Source organism: Cheilinus undulatus, linkage group 12 (assembly GCF_018320785.1).
Source record: "Cheilinus undulatus linkage group 12, ASM1832078v1, whole genome shotgun sequence".
Lineage (NCBI taxonomy): Eukaryota > Metazoa > Chordata > Actinopteri > Labriformes > Labridae > Cheilinus > Cheilinus undulatus.
In genome coordinates, this window is record NC_054876.1 from 13,257,170 (window position 1) to 13,278,267 (window position 21,098).

The 21,098-nt window shown below is 37.5% G+C and overlaps 1 protein-coding gene and 1 long non-coding RNA gene across 2 annotated transcripts in view; one reads left to right on the top strand and one right to left on the bottom strand.

Moving 5' to 3' along the window:
* kcnip1b (Kv channel interacting protein 1 b) overlaps window positions 1-20,627 on the bottom strand; it is a 41,304-nt gene extending 20,677 nt beyond the window's left edge. The window contains exon 1 of the mRNA XM_041802096.1: window positions 19,860-20,627. Coding sequence (XP_041658030.1) covers window positions 19,860-19,947 — 88 coding nt within the window. The 5' untranslated portion in view covers window positions 19,948-20,627. The remainder of the gene's footprint in view (window positions 1-19,859) is intronic.
* The window catches only part of LOC121519254, a 117,513-nt gene continuing 114,390 nt past the window's right edge, over window positions 17,976-21,098 (top strand). Inside the window, exons 1-2 of the long non-coding RNA XR_005992692.1 lie at window positions 17,976-18,058; window positions 18,514-18,634. This is a non-coding gene — a long non-coding RNA (uncharacterized LOC121519254). The remainder of the gene's footprint in view (window positions 18,059-18,513; window positions 18,635-21,098) is intronic.

A 21,098-nucleotide genomic window follows, 5' to 3' on the forward strand; every position in this document is an offset into this window, starting at 1 on the left:
GGCTTTTTTTCTATATTCAACACTTTAGAGAAATGCATATGATCATGACAACCACAAATAAAAAGAAATATTAATTAATCTTCAGATTTTAAGCCCTTGTGACCAAGGCTAAATATAAGGGGGATAAAGGGGAGAGCTTTCTGGAGCCCATGATGTCAGTAAAATAATAATTCACTGTATCGTAAGGCTGTGATAACCATATTTTATCTTTTTTTTTTTTGCCTGAATAATAACCACTCTTATCAAAGCAACCAATAGTCTTTACTTATTTAGGGTATAGTATATAGCACAAAATATACAAAAAATGGTTGTAAGAAATAGTGAAACACAGTCAAAATGTGCACAAATTGGCATAAAAAGTTGTGAAAAGGAGCAAAAAGTGGCAGAACAGATGCAACAAAATACGAAATAGTGGCAAAGTGGCAAAGATGGGTCAAAGAGGCAAATCTGGGTTAAAAGGGGCAAAATGGGTTTAAAAAGGAAAAATTAGTGTAACAAAGAGTGGAATTTAGCTGAATGTGGCAAAAATGGACAAAAGTGGTGAAAAGGGGTTAATAGTGACAAATATGGGTTAGTAAAGGCAAATATAGAAAGTTACTGGGAAAAATTACTTGAAAAGTCAAAAACATGAAGAAAAAGTGGTGGAGGGGGTTTAAAAATTGGCTTCATAGCTAAAAATGGCAATAATAGGTGAAAATATTGTGAAATATGAAGTGGAAAATGGGTTGTAAAGCACAAAAATGGGTTAACAGTGGCAAAACAGATTAACACAGGTAAACTTAAGTTAAAAGTGGCAAAAAGCGATGTAATACATAGTGATATGCCGTTGAATGTGGAAAAAATTGACATAAAAAGTGTTGAAAAGGGGTTAATAGTGGCAGATATTGGTCAATAGAGGTAAATATAGAAGGTTATCAGCAAAAGTGGTTCAAAAGTGGCTGAAGTATGCAGAAAAAGTGGTGGAAGGGGTTTAAAAGGTAGTAACATGGCTTAAAAGCGGCAGTAAACAGCATAAAAAGTGGTAAATAATGATTAAGAAGTTAAAAAAGTTTGTTTAAAGTGGCAAAAATGGGCCAACAGGTGCAAACAATAGGCAGAAAGTGGCAAACAACGAAAAAAATGGCAAAACGGGTTGAAAAAAGTAGTCAATAGGTGATTAAAAAAAGTGGCAAAAATTGGTTAAAAGTAGCAAAAATGTTTTAAAAGGGGAAAATGTGTTTAAAGGGAGAAGATGGGTGAATGAGTGTGTTCATAAATCAAACTTCATTGTCTGCATTAATGCTTATATTATGCATTATTATTTGTGGTCCTATCTTTACTAACCTACAGAGACATCGGAGTGTCTAATAGCTTTAATCCTCTACTTCCTGCTATGTTTTCCTCTCGTCTTCCATTAAAAAATAGAAACAAAACTGATTAAAGCATGTAGGAGACTGCTATCTTCAATGTTGAAGCCTTTCTTGCCCAACAGGGGGCAGCTCTATTTGGGTGCATATGGACAGGATCCTTTAGCCATGCTAGATGAAGGCATGCCAGAACAATAGGCCAGCAGACCAAAGCAGATGGTTCACCTCAGCGGAAAAAAAAATCTCAATTTCCATTTGTACCAGAACTTAAACTGGTAATCCTTCAGTTCCCAACCCAAGTCCATGCAGGCTTCAGTAACACACAACTATTTCAAGTTTGTGCAGTACCTGATGAGAAGCTATCTACAAATATACAGAGAAAAAAGTGTAATTTTAATCTTTTTATTTTTGCATATTTGTCACACTTCAATGATTCAGATCACCAAACACATATTAATATTGGGCAAAGATAACCTAAGTAAGTACAAAATGCAGCTTTTAAATGATGGTTTAATTTTTTAAGGGAATTGCCATCCAAACCTACCTGGCCCTATCTGAAAAACGAATTGTCTGTGCCACCCTTGTGCCATTTTGTTCTTAAGCCATTCATAGGTGGTGGATGGTGTGTTTTGGATCATTGTCCTGCTGCAAAACCAAAGTGCGCTTCAGCTGGAGATCATGAACTGATGGCTGGACATTTTCCTTCAGGATTTCTTGGTAGAGAGCAGAATTCATGGTTCCATCAATTATGACAAGTTGTCCAGGTCCTGAAGCAACAAAGCGGCCCTAGACCATCACACTACCACCACCATGTTTGACTGTTGGTATGATCTTTTTTATCAAATGCTGTGTTAGTTTAAAAGCCGAATGTAAAAGGACGCACACCTTCACAAGCATTCAATTTTTGTTGTTGGTCTATGGAATATTTTCTCATAGTCTTATGGATCATCAAGATACTTTTTATGGAGCAAATGTGAGACGAGCCTTTGTGGTCTTTTTGGTCAGCAGTGGTTTTGGCCATGAAACTCCCATGGATGCCATTTTTACCCAGTCTCTTCTTGAATCATGAACACTGACCTTAACTGAGTCAAGTGAGGCCTGCAGGTCTTTAGATGATGTTCTGGGTTCCTTTCTGACCTCCTACATGACTCTTTGATGCGCTCTTTGAGTAATTTGGTAGGCCGGCCACTCCCGGGAATGTTCTAAATTTTCTCTGTTTGTGGATAATGGCTCTCATTGTGGTTAAATGGCTTTTTCCACACAGGGGTAGGTATGCTTGAATGGCTTTCTTCCTCTAATAAATGAAATCATCATTTCAAAACTGCATTTTGAACTTACTGGGTAAAAATGCCAAAAAAAAAAAAAAAAAAAAAAAAATCAGGAGTTGGGCAAACACTTTTTCACAGCATTGTATATTCATTGATTTATTGCCTAATTTAAAAGTCAGTCATATCAATAAATAAAAAAACGAACCCAGCTTGTATTTCCCCCGAATCACAGTTAGTTTTCTGACTAGTTTTGCCATTTCTAAACCAGTTCTTGCCACTCTTTGCCTATCATTGCCTCTGTTGACCCATTATTGCATCTATCAACCGCTTCTTACAACCCTTTTTGCCCATTTTACAACAGTTAATCCATGCTTGCCAGTTTATATCAATTTTTCATCACATTCCACCAAATTTCCACCAAGTTTTTGCACTTTAAAGCCATTTCAGCCAAATTTTTAATCCCATTTTACCACTTTTTATGCCTGTTTTTGCCACTTTAACTTTTTTTTTGCCACTTTCATTAAATTTTTTGCCACTTTTTACCCATTTATATTCTTTAAAAATCCAATTTCACCTCCTTTTCCACCATTTTATACCATTATTAATCAATTCTAGCCATTTTTAACCCATTTTGATTATGTTTTTAACAAAAGTTAATTTCATTTAAGGGAGGCTATTTGCTTAACAAATAAATGCATGAAGATATTTGCTCTTTGATAAGCGTGGTTATTTTTTAAGGTCAAATATAAATATGGTTTTCACAGCTTAACTTCGCAATGGACCATGGTTTTCCTAACTCTTATGGGCCACCAGGTTGGCTGGATCCCAGAAACCTCCCCCTTTATCCCCCTTATGTGCAGCCTTTTCTGCACACGACTATTCTTGAATGTTGCTGGCTGAAAAGGTTGAGAACCCCTGCAGTACAGGACTGAAAGAGATGTCACAGAAAACTATACACACTGTTTTACATCATGATTTGGAGAACATAATCCCTGTGGTCTTTTTAAAATGTAATATTTATTGCCTTATAGTTATGTAAGCTTTATGAGTTTCATCAGTCCTGCTCTGTGCATTAACTTTGCTGGCTGAACAGATTTTTATAGGCAGCTACCTGGCATTTATAAGGCTTGTATAAGTGTTGTTTGCTAAAGGTAGTTCTGTTTTAGCTCAGATAAATTTAAGAGAAGGATTTTACATGCAGGGATAAAATAAACACAGAATTATGTATAATTCTGAGAAATACACTCCTCTGTCATCTTATGGCTGTCCTACTTTTCTCTGTCATATGTCAATCATTCAAACGCCGACACACTTGAGGGAAGAAATGTAATTTTCATTTCATGCCATGATTTCCTTTCTAAAAATTTTAAAAATGCAATACTCTCCTTCCAGGAAAAATCAAATGTCATGCCGTAAAAGAAACATTACATTGTGAGTGATATAGCAGCTGTTTAAAGAACCTCTCAACCTCCATTTCTTCCTCTATAAAGACACATACACCGTACATGCCCGTACCAACACTTACAGATGGAGGGTAAAGTTCAGTGAACTATAAGTAACTGGCCATAATCCTCCTGACAGATGTTTGCCATCTGGAACTGCCTTTCTGCATCATATCATCCGGCACAGTGACAAACATAGAGGACTTCATAATCTCTTCATTATCTTTTAACCACTTTATGATCTCCTCACGTCAGCTTACAGCCAACAGGACTAAGCAGTTTCAGCTTTGTTGTAGGCCATTCTGAAAGGGCAAATGTTTGATCAAAATAAGAATTAAGACGAGCTGATGGACAGATTTTAAAATAATGTGTCAATGACAAAAAATATTATTCAGTTTTCTTTCATATCACGTCCCTTTCATATTCATTGTAATCCACAGATGCTTGAACTGATGATATGGAACACTGTATTTTATACTTTAAAAAGTTTATCGTTCTTATGGCATTTTAAGAAAGTTACAGGGCCTATAGAAAGTATTTAACCCCTTGAATAACTTACCTTTTTATTGGTTTTATAAATCAATTATGGTCTATATAATTTGCCTTATTTTATAAAAAAAACAACAACAACAAAAAAACACTTCTTCAATGTCAGTGAAAACAGATTTCTACAAAGTTAGTCAATCAATTGAACAAAAATATGTAATATAAAATAAGTGACTGCATAAATATTCACTCCTTTTATGTCAGTATTTAGTAGATGGACCTTTGGCTGCAATGACAGCACTGAGTCTGTGTGGATAGGTCTCAATCAGGCTGCAGTTTTACTCCATTCTTATTTGCAAAACTGCTCAAGCTCTGTCAGGTTGCACAAGGATCAGACCTGAACAGAATTTTTCAAGTCCAGCCACAAATTCTCTATTGGATTAAGATTTAACTCTGCCACTCCAGAACATTCACCTTGTTGTCTTTAGACCATTCCTGTGTAGCTTTTACTGCAAGCTTCAGGTCATTGTCTTGCTGGAAAATAAATCATCTCTTAAGTTGTCATTCTTAAGAGAGAAGACTGAATTAGGGGGTGCATAGACTAGTCCACTAGTCTAAAAGGTGACTAGACCACAGTTTACTGATAAATGTGCTTCATCTCATTGGAATGTCCTACCAAGCAGCATAATGGTTTGCCAACTACTTGAATGGCAATGTGTTCGGATGGCTGCATCTACCTCTTCAGAAGGCCTTTGAATTTTTCTTTAATTTAAAAAAAAAAAAAAAAAAAAAGTTGGTCTTAAATGCAGATAAAACAAAACTCATGGTCAATACAAGTTTAAATACAAGTAAGTTACCAGGGAGTGTTCCATCAGTTTTAACTACACAAGACGACCTACCGAGCTAGTCTCAAAATGATAAATATGTTTCTTAGTGACTTGAGCAATACTTAGGTTTTTAGAGGGCATTTTATGTGTGGCCTTAAGTCTAAATGGGTTAAATAAAGGCTTAATAAACATACAATAAAATGATGGACACCAAGAAGATGGCAGGTAAGGCATATAATGTGCCACTCTTGAAGTCTAGTGACAGTGCATCAGGTATTTTTTGTAAATTCGGTGTTATATACCATATTAATCTTTTGTTGTTTGCACTCGCACCAAAAATGTTTGTACGCTTCCTGTTGTTAGAAGTATATGGATTACGATTTGCAAAATATATATATAATGTTGGTTACATCAAATTTTTCCCTTCTGCTGAAGATTCATTTATGATTTCAACGACATGTCAGAGTCGACTCATCTTGACTGTTATCACGTGAAAATCAACTTTAAAAATTCTCAAGTCATGCAACCCCTCGACTGAAGAAGATTGTCCTCTAGGATGATCCTGGTCTTCTACTTTTTTATTAAATATCTTTTAGTGTTGTAATACTTTCTCTGATAAGATCTTTTTTTTCTGGGTTTTCTTTTTCATAATCTTACTCTTAAAAAATATTATTTTGTATTTTTGATCATATTATGTCTTTTGTTGTTATGTATGTATCAAAATTTAAACATTCTTTTAAATTTATTTTGGGGATGTCTGCCCCTATTCAGATGAACAGTGGACAGAGTCAGATCCTTAAGAGACAGAGGGGAATAATGTGCAGCCAAAGGACAGATTTGAACCTCTGAACATGGACTGAAAAGACTATTGCACCACCAGTTTCCCAAATTTGAACATTTCAGTCCTGCCTCCTGTGATCCCTCATTACACATTTATGATAACATTTTCTTAGTGCCTCAGTTTTTGTTTTAAAGTCTTTTTTTTTTTTTACTTTTACTTGTTTTAACCTGTGCTACTTTAAGTCTGACTCATGAATTGATTGTGCAAATTCCACAAATGACTTGTTGACTTGTTATTCCAAAATTTCCCTTGATAGATTTCCCAGTAAAACTTGAAGGTTATGTCTTAAATCATGAGATACACATTCGTATTTTAGAAAAATGTTTTTAAATATGAATGAGGTTGTGAAAGCTATGATTATAAAAATGTTCAGATCTCTCGTTTGGGCATGAGTCAGCACATTCAGACCTGACAAGTTCTTATGTAAGAGAGATCCCACCCCCAATTTATTTAGTCTCTGCTGCTCTCGTCCTCAGCTCAGCATACGTCATACATCGTCATACTCTACATCAGAACGATCTGTACTTTACAGAGTAAACACCTGGATTTAAGGAGGGGGAAGCTGGATCTGTGTGGCTGGACCTGCTTGACATTTGAATCATGGACATTTATAGTTGTTAAAAGTATTAGAGTAGCTTGAAGACATCTCTAATATATGATTTTAAATGTAAAAATTAAATTAGCAATGGAAATTACATTTGTGACTCACTAAAAAATGTCTTCATTTCAACAAGGGTAGAAAAAATTATATTGTGATGTCAAAGTTTAAGTTAATTTTTGGCTGTGTAAATCATTATTGTGACTAATTTAATTTAACATTTTATTTACAATTTAATTTGACCTTTCATTTAATTTACCAGGATGTCACACAGATAATCAAAGTGTCTTTTACAGCAGAGACCTGGCCACTAATATCAGTGTAGGATTTTTGCTGTGATTTATTTCTTTGCCTGTTGAAAGAAACATTTTTCATATGATGCAACGAAGAAGATTGAGGTAACTACAAAGTGCAAATCTATAAGGATGTCATTGGGCATATAACAACACAGCCCCTAATATGATGTACATTCACCGACCACTTTATTAGGTACACCTTGCTAGTACGAGGTTGGACCCCCTTTTTGCTTTAGAACTGCCTCATTTCTTTGTGGCATAGTTTCTACAAGGTGTTGGAAAAATTCCTTAGAGATTTTGGTTCATCCATTACACCACCACCAGCCTGAACCGTTGATACAAGTCAGGATGGATCCATGCTTTCATGTTGTCTGCACCAAATTCTGACCCTAACATCTGAATGTTGCAGCTGAAATCGAGACTCATCAGACTAGGCAATGTTTTTCCAGTCTCCTATTGTCCAATGTTGGGGAGCCCATGCGAATTGTACCCTCAGTTTCCTGTTCTTAGCAGACAGGAACGATACCTGGTATGGTCTTCTGCTGCTTTAACCCATCTGCTGCTTTGTTTTCTACAAAGTTGTGCATTCAGAGATGGTATTCTGCATACCTTGGTTGTGACAAGTGGTTATTTGAGTTAATGTTGTCTTTCTATCATCTCAAACTAGTCTGCTCTTTCCCCCCTGACCTCTGACATCAACAAGGCATTTTCGTCCACACAACTGTCCCTGGATATTTTCCTTTTTTGGATCATTCTCTGTAAACCCTAGAGATGGTTGTGCGTGAAAATCCCAGTAGATCAGCAGTTTCTGAAATAGTCAGACCAGCCTGTCTGGCACCAATAACCATGCCACGTTAAAGTCACTTAAATCCCCTTTCTTCCCAATTCTGATGCTCGGTTTGAACTTCAGCAGGTTGTCTCAACCATGTCTTCATGCCTAAATGCATGGAGTTGCTGACATGTGTTTGGCTGATTAGGCATTTGTGTTCAAAGCAATTGAACAGGTGTCCCTAATAAAGTGACCAGTAAGTGTAACTGAATTTTACTAAGGGAGCATTGAAAGAAAACTGGCATATTTCTGTCTTGTCTCTTATGTTTAAAGTTTTAAGTAGAATTTTTAATTAAAAATGACGAGATTTGGATTCCTGCTTTTCAGCTCAAGTTCAAGTAAAGACATGAGGCTGATTTCATTACAATATTCTGCTTCCACAACAAAAAAACAGTCAGATTGAAGGGGCAATTTATTTGTGAATCATAGGGAGTTTCAATCTTTTACTTCTTCTTTGTTGTATTGTCATTAGACCAACAGGTGGCAGCAGAGTATATATGATATACAGTCAGCTGCCTGTTTCACTGCAGGCTCATCTGCTCCTGACTAAATGCAGCATGAGCAAAAATTAACTAACTATAACAACACAAGAGCATTTAGACAGAGTATAAGGTATCCCTACATCACTAAATATCCCTCGTCCATTAGCAGAGTGTATTATACATAATTTACTTGTCTATTAAAATGGGACCCTGCATGTAAATATGTGAGTAAAACAACGAGGCTGTAGAGAATAACGTGGAGAATGAAGAACACAGGAGGGCATGAGACAAAAATAAATCTAGAAGACGGTTACATAAAAGTGTGTAGTGAAGTGATGTAAAAAATTAAAAGCAGAGACACATACTGTCAGCTCTAATCTACTGCTTTTACAGCTCCAGAAAAAGAGAAAGGTAGTGAGAGGATGAGGAAGAGAAAGAGTTTTTTGGTAAAATGGTTGACAAATATTGGATAATGCTTTGGTGATGTTGGTCATTGAGATAGAGAAGTCTACACAGGCCATAGATCTCAATCTGTATCCGCAGTGTGGGAGGATGTGACTCACTGCAAGGTTATGCACTTAGAGGACACGTGTGACTTTTGATAGAGAGGGACAAGTGCAGCATGGGGCCGGATGGTGGGGTTATTGTTTTCACATGGACTTTTACATTTTTAATGACCGGATCTGAGTCCTCAAGAAAATTTGTGTTAACACATGGATGTGAATACTAAAAGCAGACATTGAGAAAAACCCACTATCTTTATCTGATTCTTAGAAGTTAGTCCATTTAACCTTTGCTAACAGAGGCTACACAGACCAAAGCAAAGGATTAAACAGATACTATACTATTTTAAAAATGTGCACATTTAATGCAGACAGAGAAAAAAAAATGTTGGTGCCCTTCCATGAAAGAAAGGAAAACCCACAATGGTCAGTGAAATAACTTGAAACTGAAAAAAGCAATGATGACTAAAAATTTATTGAAAATTAACTAATGAAATTAGCCTTGACAAAAATGATGTAACCCCTAGAAAAGATTGAAATAGGGACCATAGGGTCATGTTAAACTAAGGTGCACCACAGGTGTATTCAAACTTGTAATCAGTCAGTCTGCCTATTTAAAGAGTGAAAAGTAGTCGCTGTGCTCTTTGGTATCATGGTGTGTACCACACTGAACATGGACCACAGAAAGCTAAGGAGACAGTTGTCCCAACTTCCAGAAAGATTGGGGGTGAACTCCAAGGTCAAGGTACATCAGTGTCTGAACAAAGTCTAAGTCACAGGTCATGAGTCCTCCAACAGGATAATGACCCAAGAATGGCTAAGAAAATAACATTGGACTGTTCTGAAGTGGTCCTCTATGAGCCCTGATCTAAATCCTATTAAACATCTGTGGAAGGAGCTGAAACTTGCAGTCTAGAGAAGACACCCCTCAAACCTGAGACAGATGGAGCAGTTTGCTGATGAGGAGTGGCCAAAATTACCTGTGGACAGGTGCAGAAGTCTCATTGAGAGTAACAGAAATCGCTTGATTGCAGTGATTGCCTCAAAAGGTTGTGCAACAAAATATTTAGTAAAGGGTACTGTCATTTTTGTCCAGGCCAGTTTCATTTAACCTTGTAAAGCAGATGGATATGTCCGTTTCCTTATTTTTCACTAGCAAATCCATCTTGCAAAGCTCCCATCTGAACTGTTTAGGCCCGGTTAGAAAGTGGCAGGACCAATCGGCGACGAGGGGCAGTACTTTCAGGCACGGCAGAATCGTGACGTATGCAAGCAGCAATAAGAGACTGGTGCAATTATGGCAGAAGACGTTAGCGTGGATACTGCTAAAGTGCCAGTTTTATCAGGACTTGTAAGTTGAGATTTAGCATGAAAATGAGGCTACACAGAGTAAAATGCAGTATTTGTACGGGTTAATGCTAAATGGTAAGCTAAGATTTCACATTAAAGCTAGGTCTGCTAGCTAGACTACATTGGCATCAAGTCAGGGAGTTAATGTTAAATGGTAAGATAAGATTTTCTGTTTGAAACTAAGTGGGCTACCTATTTGCAGCAAGTCCAGGAATTGATGTTAAATGATAAGCTAAGATAAGCTAAGATATAGCAAAAGAAATAAAGAAAGCTACCAAGACAATGAATTTTAAAGTCCAGGAGTTAATGCTAAATGGTTAGCGAGAATTAACATTTAGAGGTTGGGTAGGTAAGTCTGTATTTGCAGCAAGTCCATAAGGTAATACTCAATGGTAAGCTAGTTTTAGTGTTACAAATTAAATAGGCTACAGAGAATCTATTTGCACTAAGTCCAGGAGTTGATGCTTAATGGTAAGCTAAGATGTAGCATTAGAAAAAAGGTAGGGCCAGACTATATTTGCAGTAAGTCAAGGAGATTAATGCTAAATGATAAGCTAAATTTTAACAGTAGAAGTTAAGAAGGCCAGACTATATTTGCAGTAAATCCAGAAGTTTATGCTAAATGGTAAGCTAAGATTTAGCAATGGAAGTAAGTTTGCTAGATTATGTTAGCAGTAAGTCCAGGAATTAATGGTAAATGTGAGATATGATTAAGATTAGAAGTTAAACAGGTTGGCAAGACTATTAATTTGCAGTAAGTCCAGGAGTTTATGCTAAATGGTAAGCAACATGTAGTATTAGAAGATTAGTTGGCGAGACTTTATTTGCAGTAAGTCCAGGAGTTAATTCTAAGGGTGAGCTTAGATTTAGCATTAGAAGCTAAGAAGGCTACCTTGACCATATTTGCAGTAACTCCAGGAGTTAATGCTAAATGGTAAGCTAGGTTTTAGCAATAAATGATGATAAAAGGCTGCAAATGCAAATGTTTTAGCACAGCAGGTTTTAAAGATACAGGTCTATGAAAAAGTATTGAACCCCTTTCTGATTTCTGATGTTTTTGCATATTTACCACACTTTAATGTTTCGGATCATCAAACCAATTTTTATATTTCACAACGACAACCCAAGCAAAAACAAATTGCAGTGTCTGAATGACCCCTTGAAAAATGACTTTTTTAAGGGGGGGGGGGGGGGGGGTGTCCAAACCTGTCTGGCCCTGTGTGAAAAATGGAAGTGCCCCCTGAACCTGATAACTGGTTGTGCCACCCTTGGCAACAATAACTGAAATCAAGCATTTGTGATAACTGGTGATGAGTCTTTCATATCGCTGTGGAGGAATTTTGGCTCACTCTTCACAGAATTTTTTTTAACTCATCCATATTGGAGGGTTTTCAAGCATGAACTGCCCATTTAAGGTCACACCACGGCATCTCAATTGGATTTCAGTCTGAACTTTAACTTTGCCACTCCAAAACCTTAATTTTGTTTATTTTGAGCCATTCAGAGGTAAACTTGCTGGCATATTGTGGGTCGTCATCCTGCTGCATAACCCAAGAGCACTTGAGCTTGAGGGAACGAACTGACGGCCAGATGTTCCCCTTCAGGATTAACTGGTAGACAGCAGAATTCATTGTTCCATTAATCACAGCCAGTGGTCCAGGTCCTGAAGCAGCAAAGCAGCCCCAGACCATCACACTGACACCACCATATTTGACTTTTGGCATGATGTTCTTTTTATCAAATGCTGGGTTATTTTTATACCAAATATAACGGGACATGCACCTTCCAAAAAGTTAAACTTTTGTCTCATCAGTCCACAGAATATTTCTCCAAAAGTCTTGGGGATCATCAGGATGTTTCTTGGCCAATATGAGACAAGCCTAGTGTTCTTTCTTGTCAGCAGTGGTTTTGGCCTTGGAACTCTCCCATGATGCCATTTTTGCCCAGTGTCTTTCTTATGGTTGAGTCATGAACTCTGACCTTAACTGAGGCCAGTAAAGCCTGCAGTTCTTTGTATGTCATTCTGGGTTCTCTTGTGACCTCCTGGATGGGTTGTCATTGCACTCTTGGAGTATTTTTGGTTGGCTGACCACTCCTGGAAAGGTTCACCACTGTTCCCAGTTTTCTCCATTTGTGGATAATGACTCTGACTGTGGTTTGCTGGAGTCCCAAAGTCTTGGAAATGGCTTTGTCACTTTTCCACATTGATAGATTTCAATCACTTTGTTTCTCATTTGTTGTTGAATTTCTTTGGATCGTGGGATGATGCGTTTTTTTCTGAGATCTTGTAGCCTACTTCACTTTGTCTGACAGCTTCTATTCAAGTGATTTCTTCATTCAACAAATCTGGTGGTAATCAGGCCGGGGTGTGGCCAGTGAAATTCAACTCAGCTTTCCAAAAACTGTGGTTAATCACAGTTAACTCACGATTTAACAAGGAGGGCAACTACTTTTTCACACAGGGCCAGATAGGTTTGGATTTTTTCCCCCTTAAAAAAAAAGAAAAAATCATTCGAACACTGCATTTTGTATTTACTTGGGTTGTCTTTGTGAACTATAAAAATTGGTTTGGTGATCTGAAACATTAAAGTGTGATAAATATGCAAAAACATCAGGAATCAGAAAGGGGGCAAATACTTTTTCACGGCACTGTAGGTTTGTATGTCTATGGGCTTAGAGTAAATGCTAAACCAAGTATACAATAAATAATACAAAGAGAACTACAACAGCCATAAAAATTAAAACATTTAATGCACTGAAGCTCAACTGGTCATCACACTGCCCATCCCTAAATTACTGCTTCCTTAAATTTCCACCGTAGAAATTGTATTAAAGTGGTCAGAAACATGCAAATATGGATTCGGCTCAGTGCTCAGTGAGCAGAGGTTGTGATCCTGGTCGCAGGATCAATTCCCTCCTCTGTCTCTTCCCAGATTTCCTTCCCTCGATGGCTGTCCTATGTGAATAAAGGTGAAAGCCTCAAAATAATCTTAAAAACAAACAAAACAACAACAACAACAACAAAAATGCATTCATGCCTAATGATTTATAGATCAGGCCAACTTTGGATTTGGTCCCAATGGCTTGTAACTCCTAAAAAGTGGGTTAGGACACACTGTCTTAGGTAATACACAGGCTAAAGTGTCAGATTTTCAAGAACAGAACAACTAAACAACAAGAATATAAATAAAGCCTTCAGAGCCAGAAATGACATTATCTACTGGAGACCTAAAACAGCAAATATCATGCTGTCAGCTTTAGGCTCTCGGCATATCACTTCATCTTTTTCCTTGATCCTCTTAAGATTAAATGTCTTCTTATAAATATACATGCTGCTTCATATGTAAGAGGATTATTCTAAAGGTTAACAGGAAGATTTTAATCGTGTCACCATAAGAACAAGCAACCAAATGTGCTTACACCAAACTGCAGATATGTGTGGGTAGAAGATGGGGGACTTGCATACTTCCATACCTGAAATGGTTGCGTGTGTGATGCTGAATCTGCATGTATGTGCATCTTTTCATGTCTTCTTCCATGCATACCATAGCATACAGGTCATCTGCACAATCTGCAGAGCTGAGGTAATACTCGTGAGACATGATGATGGGTTAATTGAGCAGAAAAGGGTTTCGAAATGAAACGCAACTGCAGCCACAAGGGAAAAATAGACTGTGTCATGTGGTATAACCTATGTGACCCCCCTCTGTAAATTTTTTACATGTTATCTTGGTGATAATTTATTATAGTCCATCGTGCACGCTTTTGTTTTACATCAACTTTGTGAAAAGAATGCTGGAAATTTAAACAAATGAACTTGAAAACTGGCATAAAGGATATTTCATAACTTATGCTGTAAGTCTACTATAAATAATGCCATAATAATTCATGATAAGACTTAGTCTGGTTATGCACAATAAAACTTTATTTTAAGTGTAATATACTCTCTATCTTCGAATCTCCACCTGTCTACCTTATACTAGTGTATATGTTCAACCCCTTATAAACCTTTATATCCTGAGATTTCACACAGTTGTGCTAATATTGGATCATTCACAGTACAAACTGTGAATTTGTGAAACAATTAAATTCTATTGCACCAAATGTTGTTGTGCTAAATTAGAAAGCTGTTTGATTTTGATACAGCACAAAAAAGAGTAAATTTATAATGTCATATTTGTAATGAAAAGTAACATTCAGCTATGAAACTGACTGAGGACTTTGTCCCTGCACTGCTCAATGCACAAACATCTTAACCTTAAAAGGTCAGTTTGTTTGCCGCATTCAGAGAGGCATGAGAGGACATTTAGGGTGAAGCAGTAAACATCCAGAGAGGCACAATGTCAAAGAACGAGATGTTCAATAAAATTTACAAACCACTTCCCATTCTGTGAGAATGTGAGGGGAAAGATAATTGGCTTCTACGAATAATGACTGCAGCAAAGGAGGTGTCAAAGAGGAACAAAATCAAATATTTCCTATTGAAAAAGTGATCCAAAAGCTTTTAACCTCTATCTTGTGTCATCAAATCAATACCAAAATGGCACCTCTAGATCAAAGTATACAGTTTCTGTGCTGCTTCTGCCCACAAGACAATATAAAAGTAGGTTTAGCATTGTACATGTTTCTTTGCTATACTGTATAAAAAGGATGAAAAGATGTGTGCCTGAGTTGAATGACCTAGATTGTCCACCCATGCAGCCAAACTGTAAGTAGGCTGTAATATTTCTGGAAAAGCTCAGCAGCAGAGAAGTCCACCAGTTTAGAAGATAAATATCAGCAGGGTTCATTACACTGCATTTGATGTACTATTTTGTGCTTTAAAGATGCAAAAACTGCACTACTCAGTCCCTTTAAATACAAAGGGGAACTATTTTCATGCATTTTACATTACTCATATATCCACAGTTTGACTAATCAAATCCAGCAGACATAGTGTAAGAAGTGAGAATTTGATCAGTTAATCTGTAAACTGTGTTCTTTGTTTGCTATATATTGCAAAATCAGTGGACAAATAGCAAAAAAATTGCTTTGCAATATATTGCAAAAATATTGCATTGCTTTGTCTGGATGCAAAAATATTGCTCTCTTGTTGAATGCATACTTTTTGCTTTGTCAGTACTGATAGAAATGCCTGAATAGAAGAGTGCTACACATGCTTATTGATATGTGCTCTCATATAGAGGTGGAGCAATAAGTGGGGCCAAAGCCTAGACTTGAGGCTTGTTTCAGACTGGCTGCATATTTTGCTGCAGCGTGTGCCGCGCGTGTCCACTAGAGAAGAGACTATTGGGGTCTGCTCCATCTCTTGCCAGTGTGGCTTTCACACTTTGCCCAGGTTTGCTGTATGTTAGGTGTATCTTGTTGCAATCAAAGCCCTGTCACTCTTCATAAGTTATACCTCAATAAACCCCCCTACAAGTGACTTGATTCCGTGTATAGTGGAACATTTTAGAAATTATTTTAAAAAAGCATTCTGAAAAAAGCAGTTTCTCCAAGGAAATGCTAAACCGGGATTTGACTTTGAAAAGCCGAAATCAGAGATGCACTCATATCTTTTTTATCTTTCCTGTGAAATATTCAACCAGTGTAGAAACAGAAAACTTCACTAACTGTTGAAGTTTAAAGAACTACTTGAGTTTGTTGCCTTCATCTGGGTCATCAACAAACACATTGTAAATATATTCCACTGACATGGCTGTTCAATTGTGCTACAACAAGGTAAATAAAGCTCTTCATTTATCATTTTCCCGTCATTTGTGGTCCATAAATGTGGTAAAAATAGGCGAGACTTGAATCTCAAAATTCTTTGCCCCTGAGCCGCACGTATCAGGCACATGAGACTGGTGCACACGCAGGCAGTCTGAAAGTCCTGGCTTGTTAACATGCAAAGAAACTGAAAATCAAACCATGTCATGGTCAAGACGGGCATCACATGAAACCAGTCTTAAATGAGCTTAAGGAGAGGGACCTGGCTGCAGACATCAGACAATCATAAGAACACGGGCACTTAGACATCAATAAACTCTGGACGTTGGTCATTCAAAATCCATAATCTGTGGATGTTCCACTCACTGAACTTGCACAAGTGACGATTTTTACCAGTTTTTTATCTGTAAGTGCTAGTGTGACAATGTACAAGTGGCGATCCTACAGGGTGTTGTGCTCCACCACATCTGTTGCCAGCATTTTTTATTACTTTTGTTATTTTTTAATTTAGGTGTCTTTAAAACTGAACTTCATAAGGTAAAGGGACGAAACAGTAAATCAACATTTTTGTTTTGTTGACGAATTTCACATATTGTTAGAGAAAAGCTATTTTAAAAGTGCTAATGCATGCCGGCTTATGGAAGCAACATGCAAAGCATTTTGGGAACAATGCTGGAATATATTGGCGCTTTTCTCTCTCTAAAAGTGAAATGTATTCACAAAAATGAAACTATAGATTACTGTATAGTACATAAAATCCATGGAGTTAAGTTTATATGACAAAAACACCTCAGTTAAAAAGAAAAACATGGTAGGTAACATGCATGCATTTATGAATGTCTGATGCCTGCAGCCAGGCATTCTTGAACTTTGGAGGGTCTGGGGACGTTCCCCTGAAAAACTTTGCTTATCAGGCAGTTATATGTACTGTTTCTATCTGACATAGAAATGTAGATTTAAAATCATCACATAGTGAAAAAATGATACAGCTTGACCCAAAGAATCCTTAAGAGGCAACTTCATTTCCAGTATTTAATTGTTCTTAAAGTGTCCTCATCATTCAGTAACCAATATGCTATAGATCAACAATTTTCATTCCTACCTCCCAAAAAGGGCAGAAATGGTCTGTTTACTTTACAAAGTTATATATCATCGGTAGAGGAAAGTAATCTGGTGCTTCTAGATTTATTTTTTTGTATGTTAAAAAGCTCCCATTGAGTGCAATGCTAAAAAATATTTTTATACTGCAGAGTGTGTGTAAAAAGTGTTAGATGTAATGAAAAATAATTGAATTTGAATTAAAATTTCATGCTGAGATCAGCAGGGTCCACTAACTATCATCAAAACCTTTTTTGCTTTAATTTACCCACCTACATTTCACCAAAAAGATTCAGGGCTTTTGAGAAAACTCTTGGGGCTTAAGCCCTGCAAGCCCCCCCTAGCTCCGCCTGTGCGGATACCCTACAATTCAAAACCACTGTTTGTGACCACTGACCAAATAGCATCCTGCTTGACAGTGCTGCCAGATTGCTCCAAAGAGAGGGAATGAAGCATCACCTGCACCTGCTAAACATTTGATTGTTTTTTGTCATATTCATACATATTTTTTCTTTTTTGATCGCAACTATTTTTTTCCTCCTAAAAGTAGGAGCAGAGGGGTTTAGAGCTTTCCAAAGGTCAAAGCTTGCAGCAGAAGTCTTACTCGCTGACTCAGCATTTGTTGTTGCTGTTGACATGAATGCAAAGTGAACTTCAGAATAAAGGTTGACAGTGCATAAACAAAAAACATGGTTATGAAAATGACAGCTTCAAAAAGTTTAACAAGAGGTAATGCTATACCCAGTTATGTTAAATATTTAAACCAGTGATGAGTAGAACTGTAGAACAATACAGCAGCCTGTCTGAACGCTTTGATAAGTTGACCTCGACCTGCAATCTGCATTCAGCCCTAATCGACCACCCTGAGCTCGATTGCTTCTGTCTGCATTGTAACGCCTAGTAAATTTGCAGTATTTTTTTTTACCTGTCCCTAAGGACACCGTTAACCACCAGTGAGGGGATTACCTGCCGCCATTTTCCAGGTATTATGTCGCATTTAAACGGCAAAACTCAGTTGTAGTTATTGCCAACATGTTGACAGTGCCCAGGTAACATTATTGAAAAATTTGCGTCAACTTTTTTTGGATATGCTGACTCCCTGCTGGGTCAGTGGAGACACGCAGCTCTGTAGAGTGCAGCTGTTTTGTATCAACTAAAAATTCATATTCATGAATATATTACATGCACCAGTGCGTTTTGCTAGCAATGTGACCTATAAAGTGTCTTTCAAGAATTACAGGGAGTCTGGTAAAGTTTGCTCATCATAAAGGCTTATTTTTGTGCATTTGTGGAGGAAGAGAATTAACCATATTATGTCTAAGATGAATGCTGTTTACATTATTCTAGTATGGGTTACTTTATGCCTTTTTGCCTGCTGGTGCTTGTGATTACGCATTTGTGTTTGCCTGTAAGCTCCAATGTTTCTTTTCTTTTTTAGGGGTGTAGCAGTCTCACCAGAGCAGCTGCAAAAGGTGGAGGGTCATAAATGAATCCTACATGACCTCATCATCCAGTCTTTACCCAGGATGTAGAAAATACCAAATCTATCCCAAGTGAAGGTACCCAACAAACCCCGCATCACACCCTCTGACACCTGCTTATTTGCTATTGTGATGGTACACAGAGTACTAGTTTATTAAGGTTGTAGGTTGGTGCACATAATGAAGGCAAACTTCAAAATGAAAAAATATAAACATAATTAAGGAATGTTTTTTAGCACAATAGAGCACAGCCTCTTAACATGCATCATACCAGGTTATGAAGTAGACTTTCTGTGCAGTAGTAGTCCCATATCATAATTTTTCAAGCACTCTTCTGACTGAAATCAGCACATATGACCCTTGTGCTGCCAATGTGAGCTTAACTGTCATCAATCTTAAGTTCTTATTATGCTTTCTATTGAGGCATTTAAACCATAAACATTGCATAGAATTAACTTGCAAATAAAGCAGCGTGTACATTCATTATAAGATATTTTATTGTGACCTGGTTCTTAGATGCCTTATAGAGAAGAAAACTTGGAAAAGTCAGAAAAATGTATACAATTTTCTCAAGCATAAACACAATATGATGTTTGGCAGAAGATCAGCCCTTACTTTCCACTACCTCTTTCTTTTTTTTAAATAGGTTGATCTCTTTTCCATTTATAGCACATCTCACCTGATGACTCAACAGAGCTGCAATAAACACAGAAGTAGTGCATCACAACACCAGTTTCCCAAATTCAAAATATATGAATAATGACCTTATATACTTTGATGTTTGTGTTTGGTAATAGAAGAACTTGAAATCATTAATTGCTTTGCAGTTTCACATTAAAACTGTTATATTTGAGGATAACTGCATCACCATGAGAGGGTAATACATCTGTGATCTTCTGCTGTGAGCTGAAACTCTTATCAAGCAGAGGCTCAGTGCTTCGCTCAGTACACAGTAACATGAAGAATGGCTGATGATGAATAGACTCTGGCTGTTGTGGGGAATGAATCTTGACCTTGACCAAATGGCACAATGAAAATCTCAAGTAAATCAGAGCTAAGCAGCAGCATCTAGTTGGAGGGACTGCCTGCTTATTATTACACTGATTATTTCACCTAGAGGTAAGATGTTGAAAGAACAGAGTCAGCAGATATCAGTCGCTTTTAAAACTAAAATGTGTGTTTAAAAATTGTGCAAAATGACACAGTATCCACCTAAGCTCCCCTATAGAAAGTCATGAATTTGAAACACCCACATGAGTAAAAGTTGTGAAGGCATGCACATAGAAGTAAAATGTCATGGTACCTTTTGTGAGGGTTCCTGAGACCAATCTCTGCAGGGACTGGATTAGTTTGAGCATCCCCTGTCTGCAGCGGCTGGTACAGCCGGCCATCCTGAGGTAGAGGCAAGGCTTCACCAACAAAAAGCTGTTTCCTCCAAAATATTTCAAAAGGCAAAGAAAAGTTTTTGCGAGAGTCTCCACAGTGTCCTCCCAGCAAATACTGATAAAAACAGGCAGGAAAGGAGAAAAAAAAACTGCCTCAGAAGTTTAGGTGAAGTGACATGGTGTTGTCTCTGAAGGGAGTCCTTGTAGATAAAAATTCAGCTTGTATTGTGGCTCAACACAAAAAAGTGTTATTTTTAAACAAGCCACACCTGAGCACCTGTTAACTCAGCCAGGAACATTTGTCTCACTCACAGAAACTTGATGCTCACACACTCAGAGAAACAACCACACACACTCTCTCTGTGTTAAAGTTTAGAGTTTATCAAGACTGTATAAGACTTGACAAAAAAGCTAGAGGGGCAAAAATTCTGAATTAAAAAAAAAAACAAATCACAACTTTTTAAAGCAGCAAAGTTGATTTCCGTGGAGCAAAAATGAGTCAGAGGATAAATTATTAAAAAGACTCCATGAGTGAGTAGCTGCGTGCCCGGGAAGTTCTGAGCATCCCAAAAAAAGCGAAGGATCTCCTCCAGCTCTTCTCACCTCTCTTTTATTAGATCTCTCTTTTCTTTTCCTCCCCGTATCCTGTCTTCTGCCCTGTGGTTCAGTGAGGAAGCAGCTGTAACACTTTCTTCCTCCTGTATATATTTCTGTGTGGGGTTTTCCTCCGAGCTGCAGTGGGAGCCCTGCGGCTGTGGTCGGTGGAGGAGCTCTGCTCTGGTGCTCTCAGCAGATCTGTACTGCAGAGAGCGCCAGCAGCCACCACTGTACCCGCCCCCCTCCTTCCCTCCCTCCCCTGTGCTCCCTCCTCTTGTCTTGTATTTGTGCCTCCTCACTCTCAGTCTGGCAAACACTCTTTATTTAACCTTTTTAGAGCATGCACAGTTGTGCTATCCTTTATCATCCACATCTCAAGATGTCGATGTAAAAAAAGCAGCATTTTGAGGTTTAAAGATTCAGCTTTGGCCCCTCTGACTAATTGATTTAATAATTTGTAATAAAAATCATCATTCTCTCACTGCAATAACACATTTTTGAAATTAAATGGACAATCATTCATAGCAGTTTAATGTGAAGTGACACCATATTTTCATGTT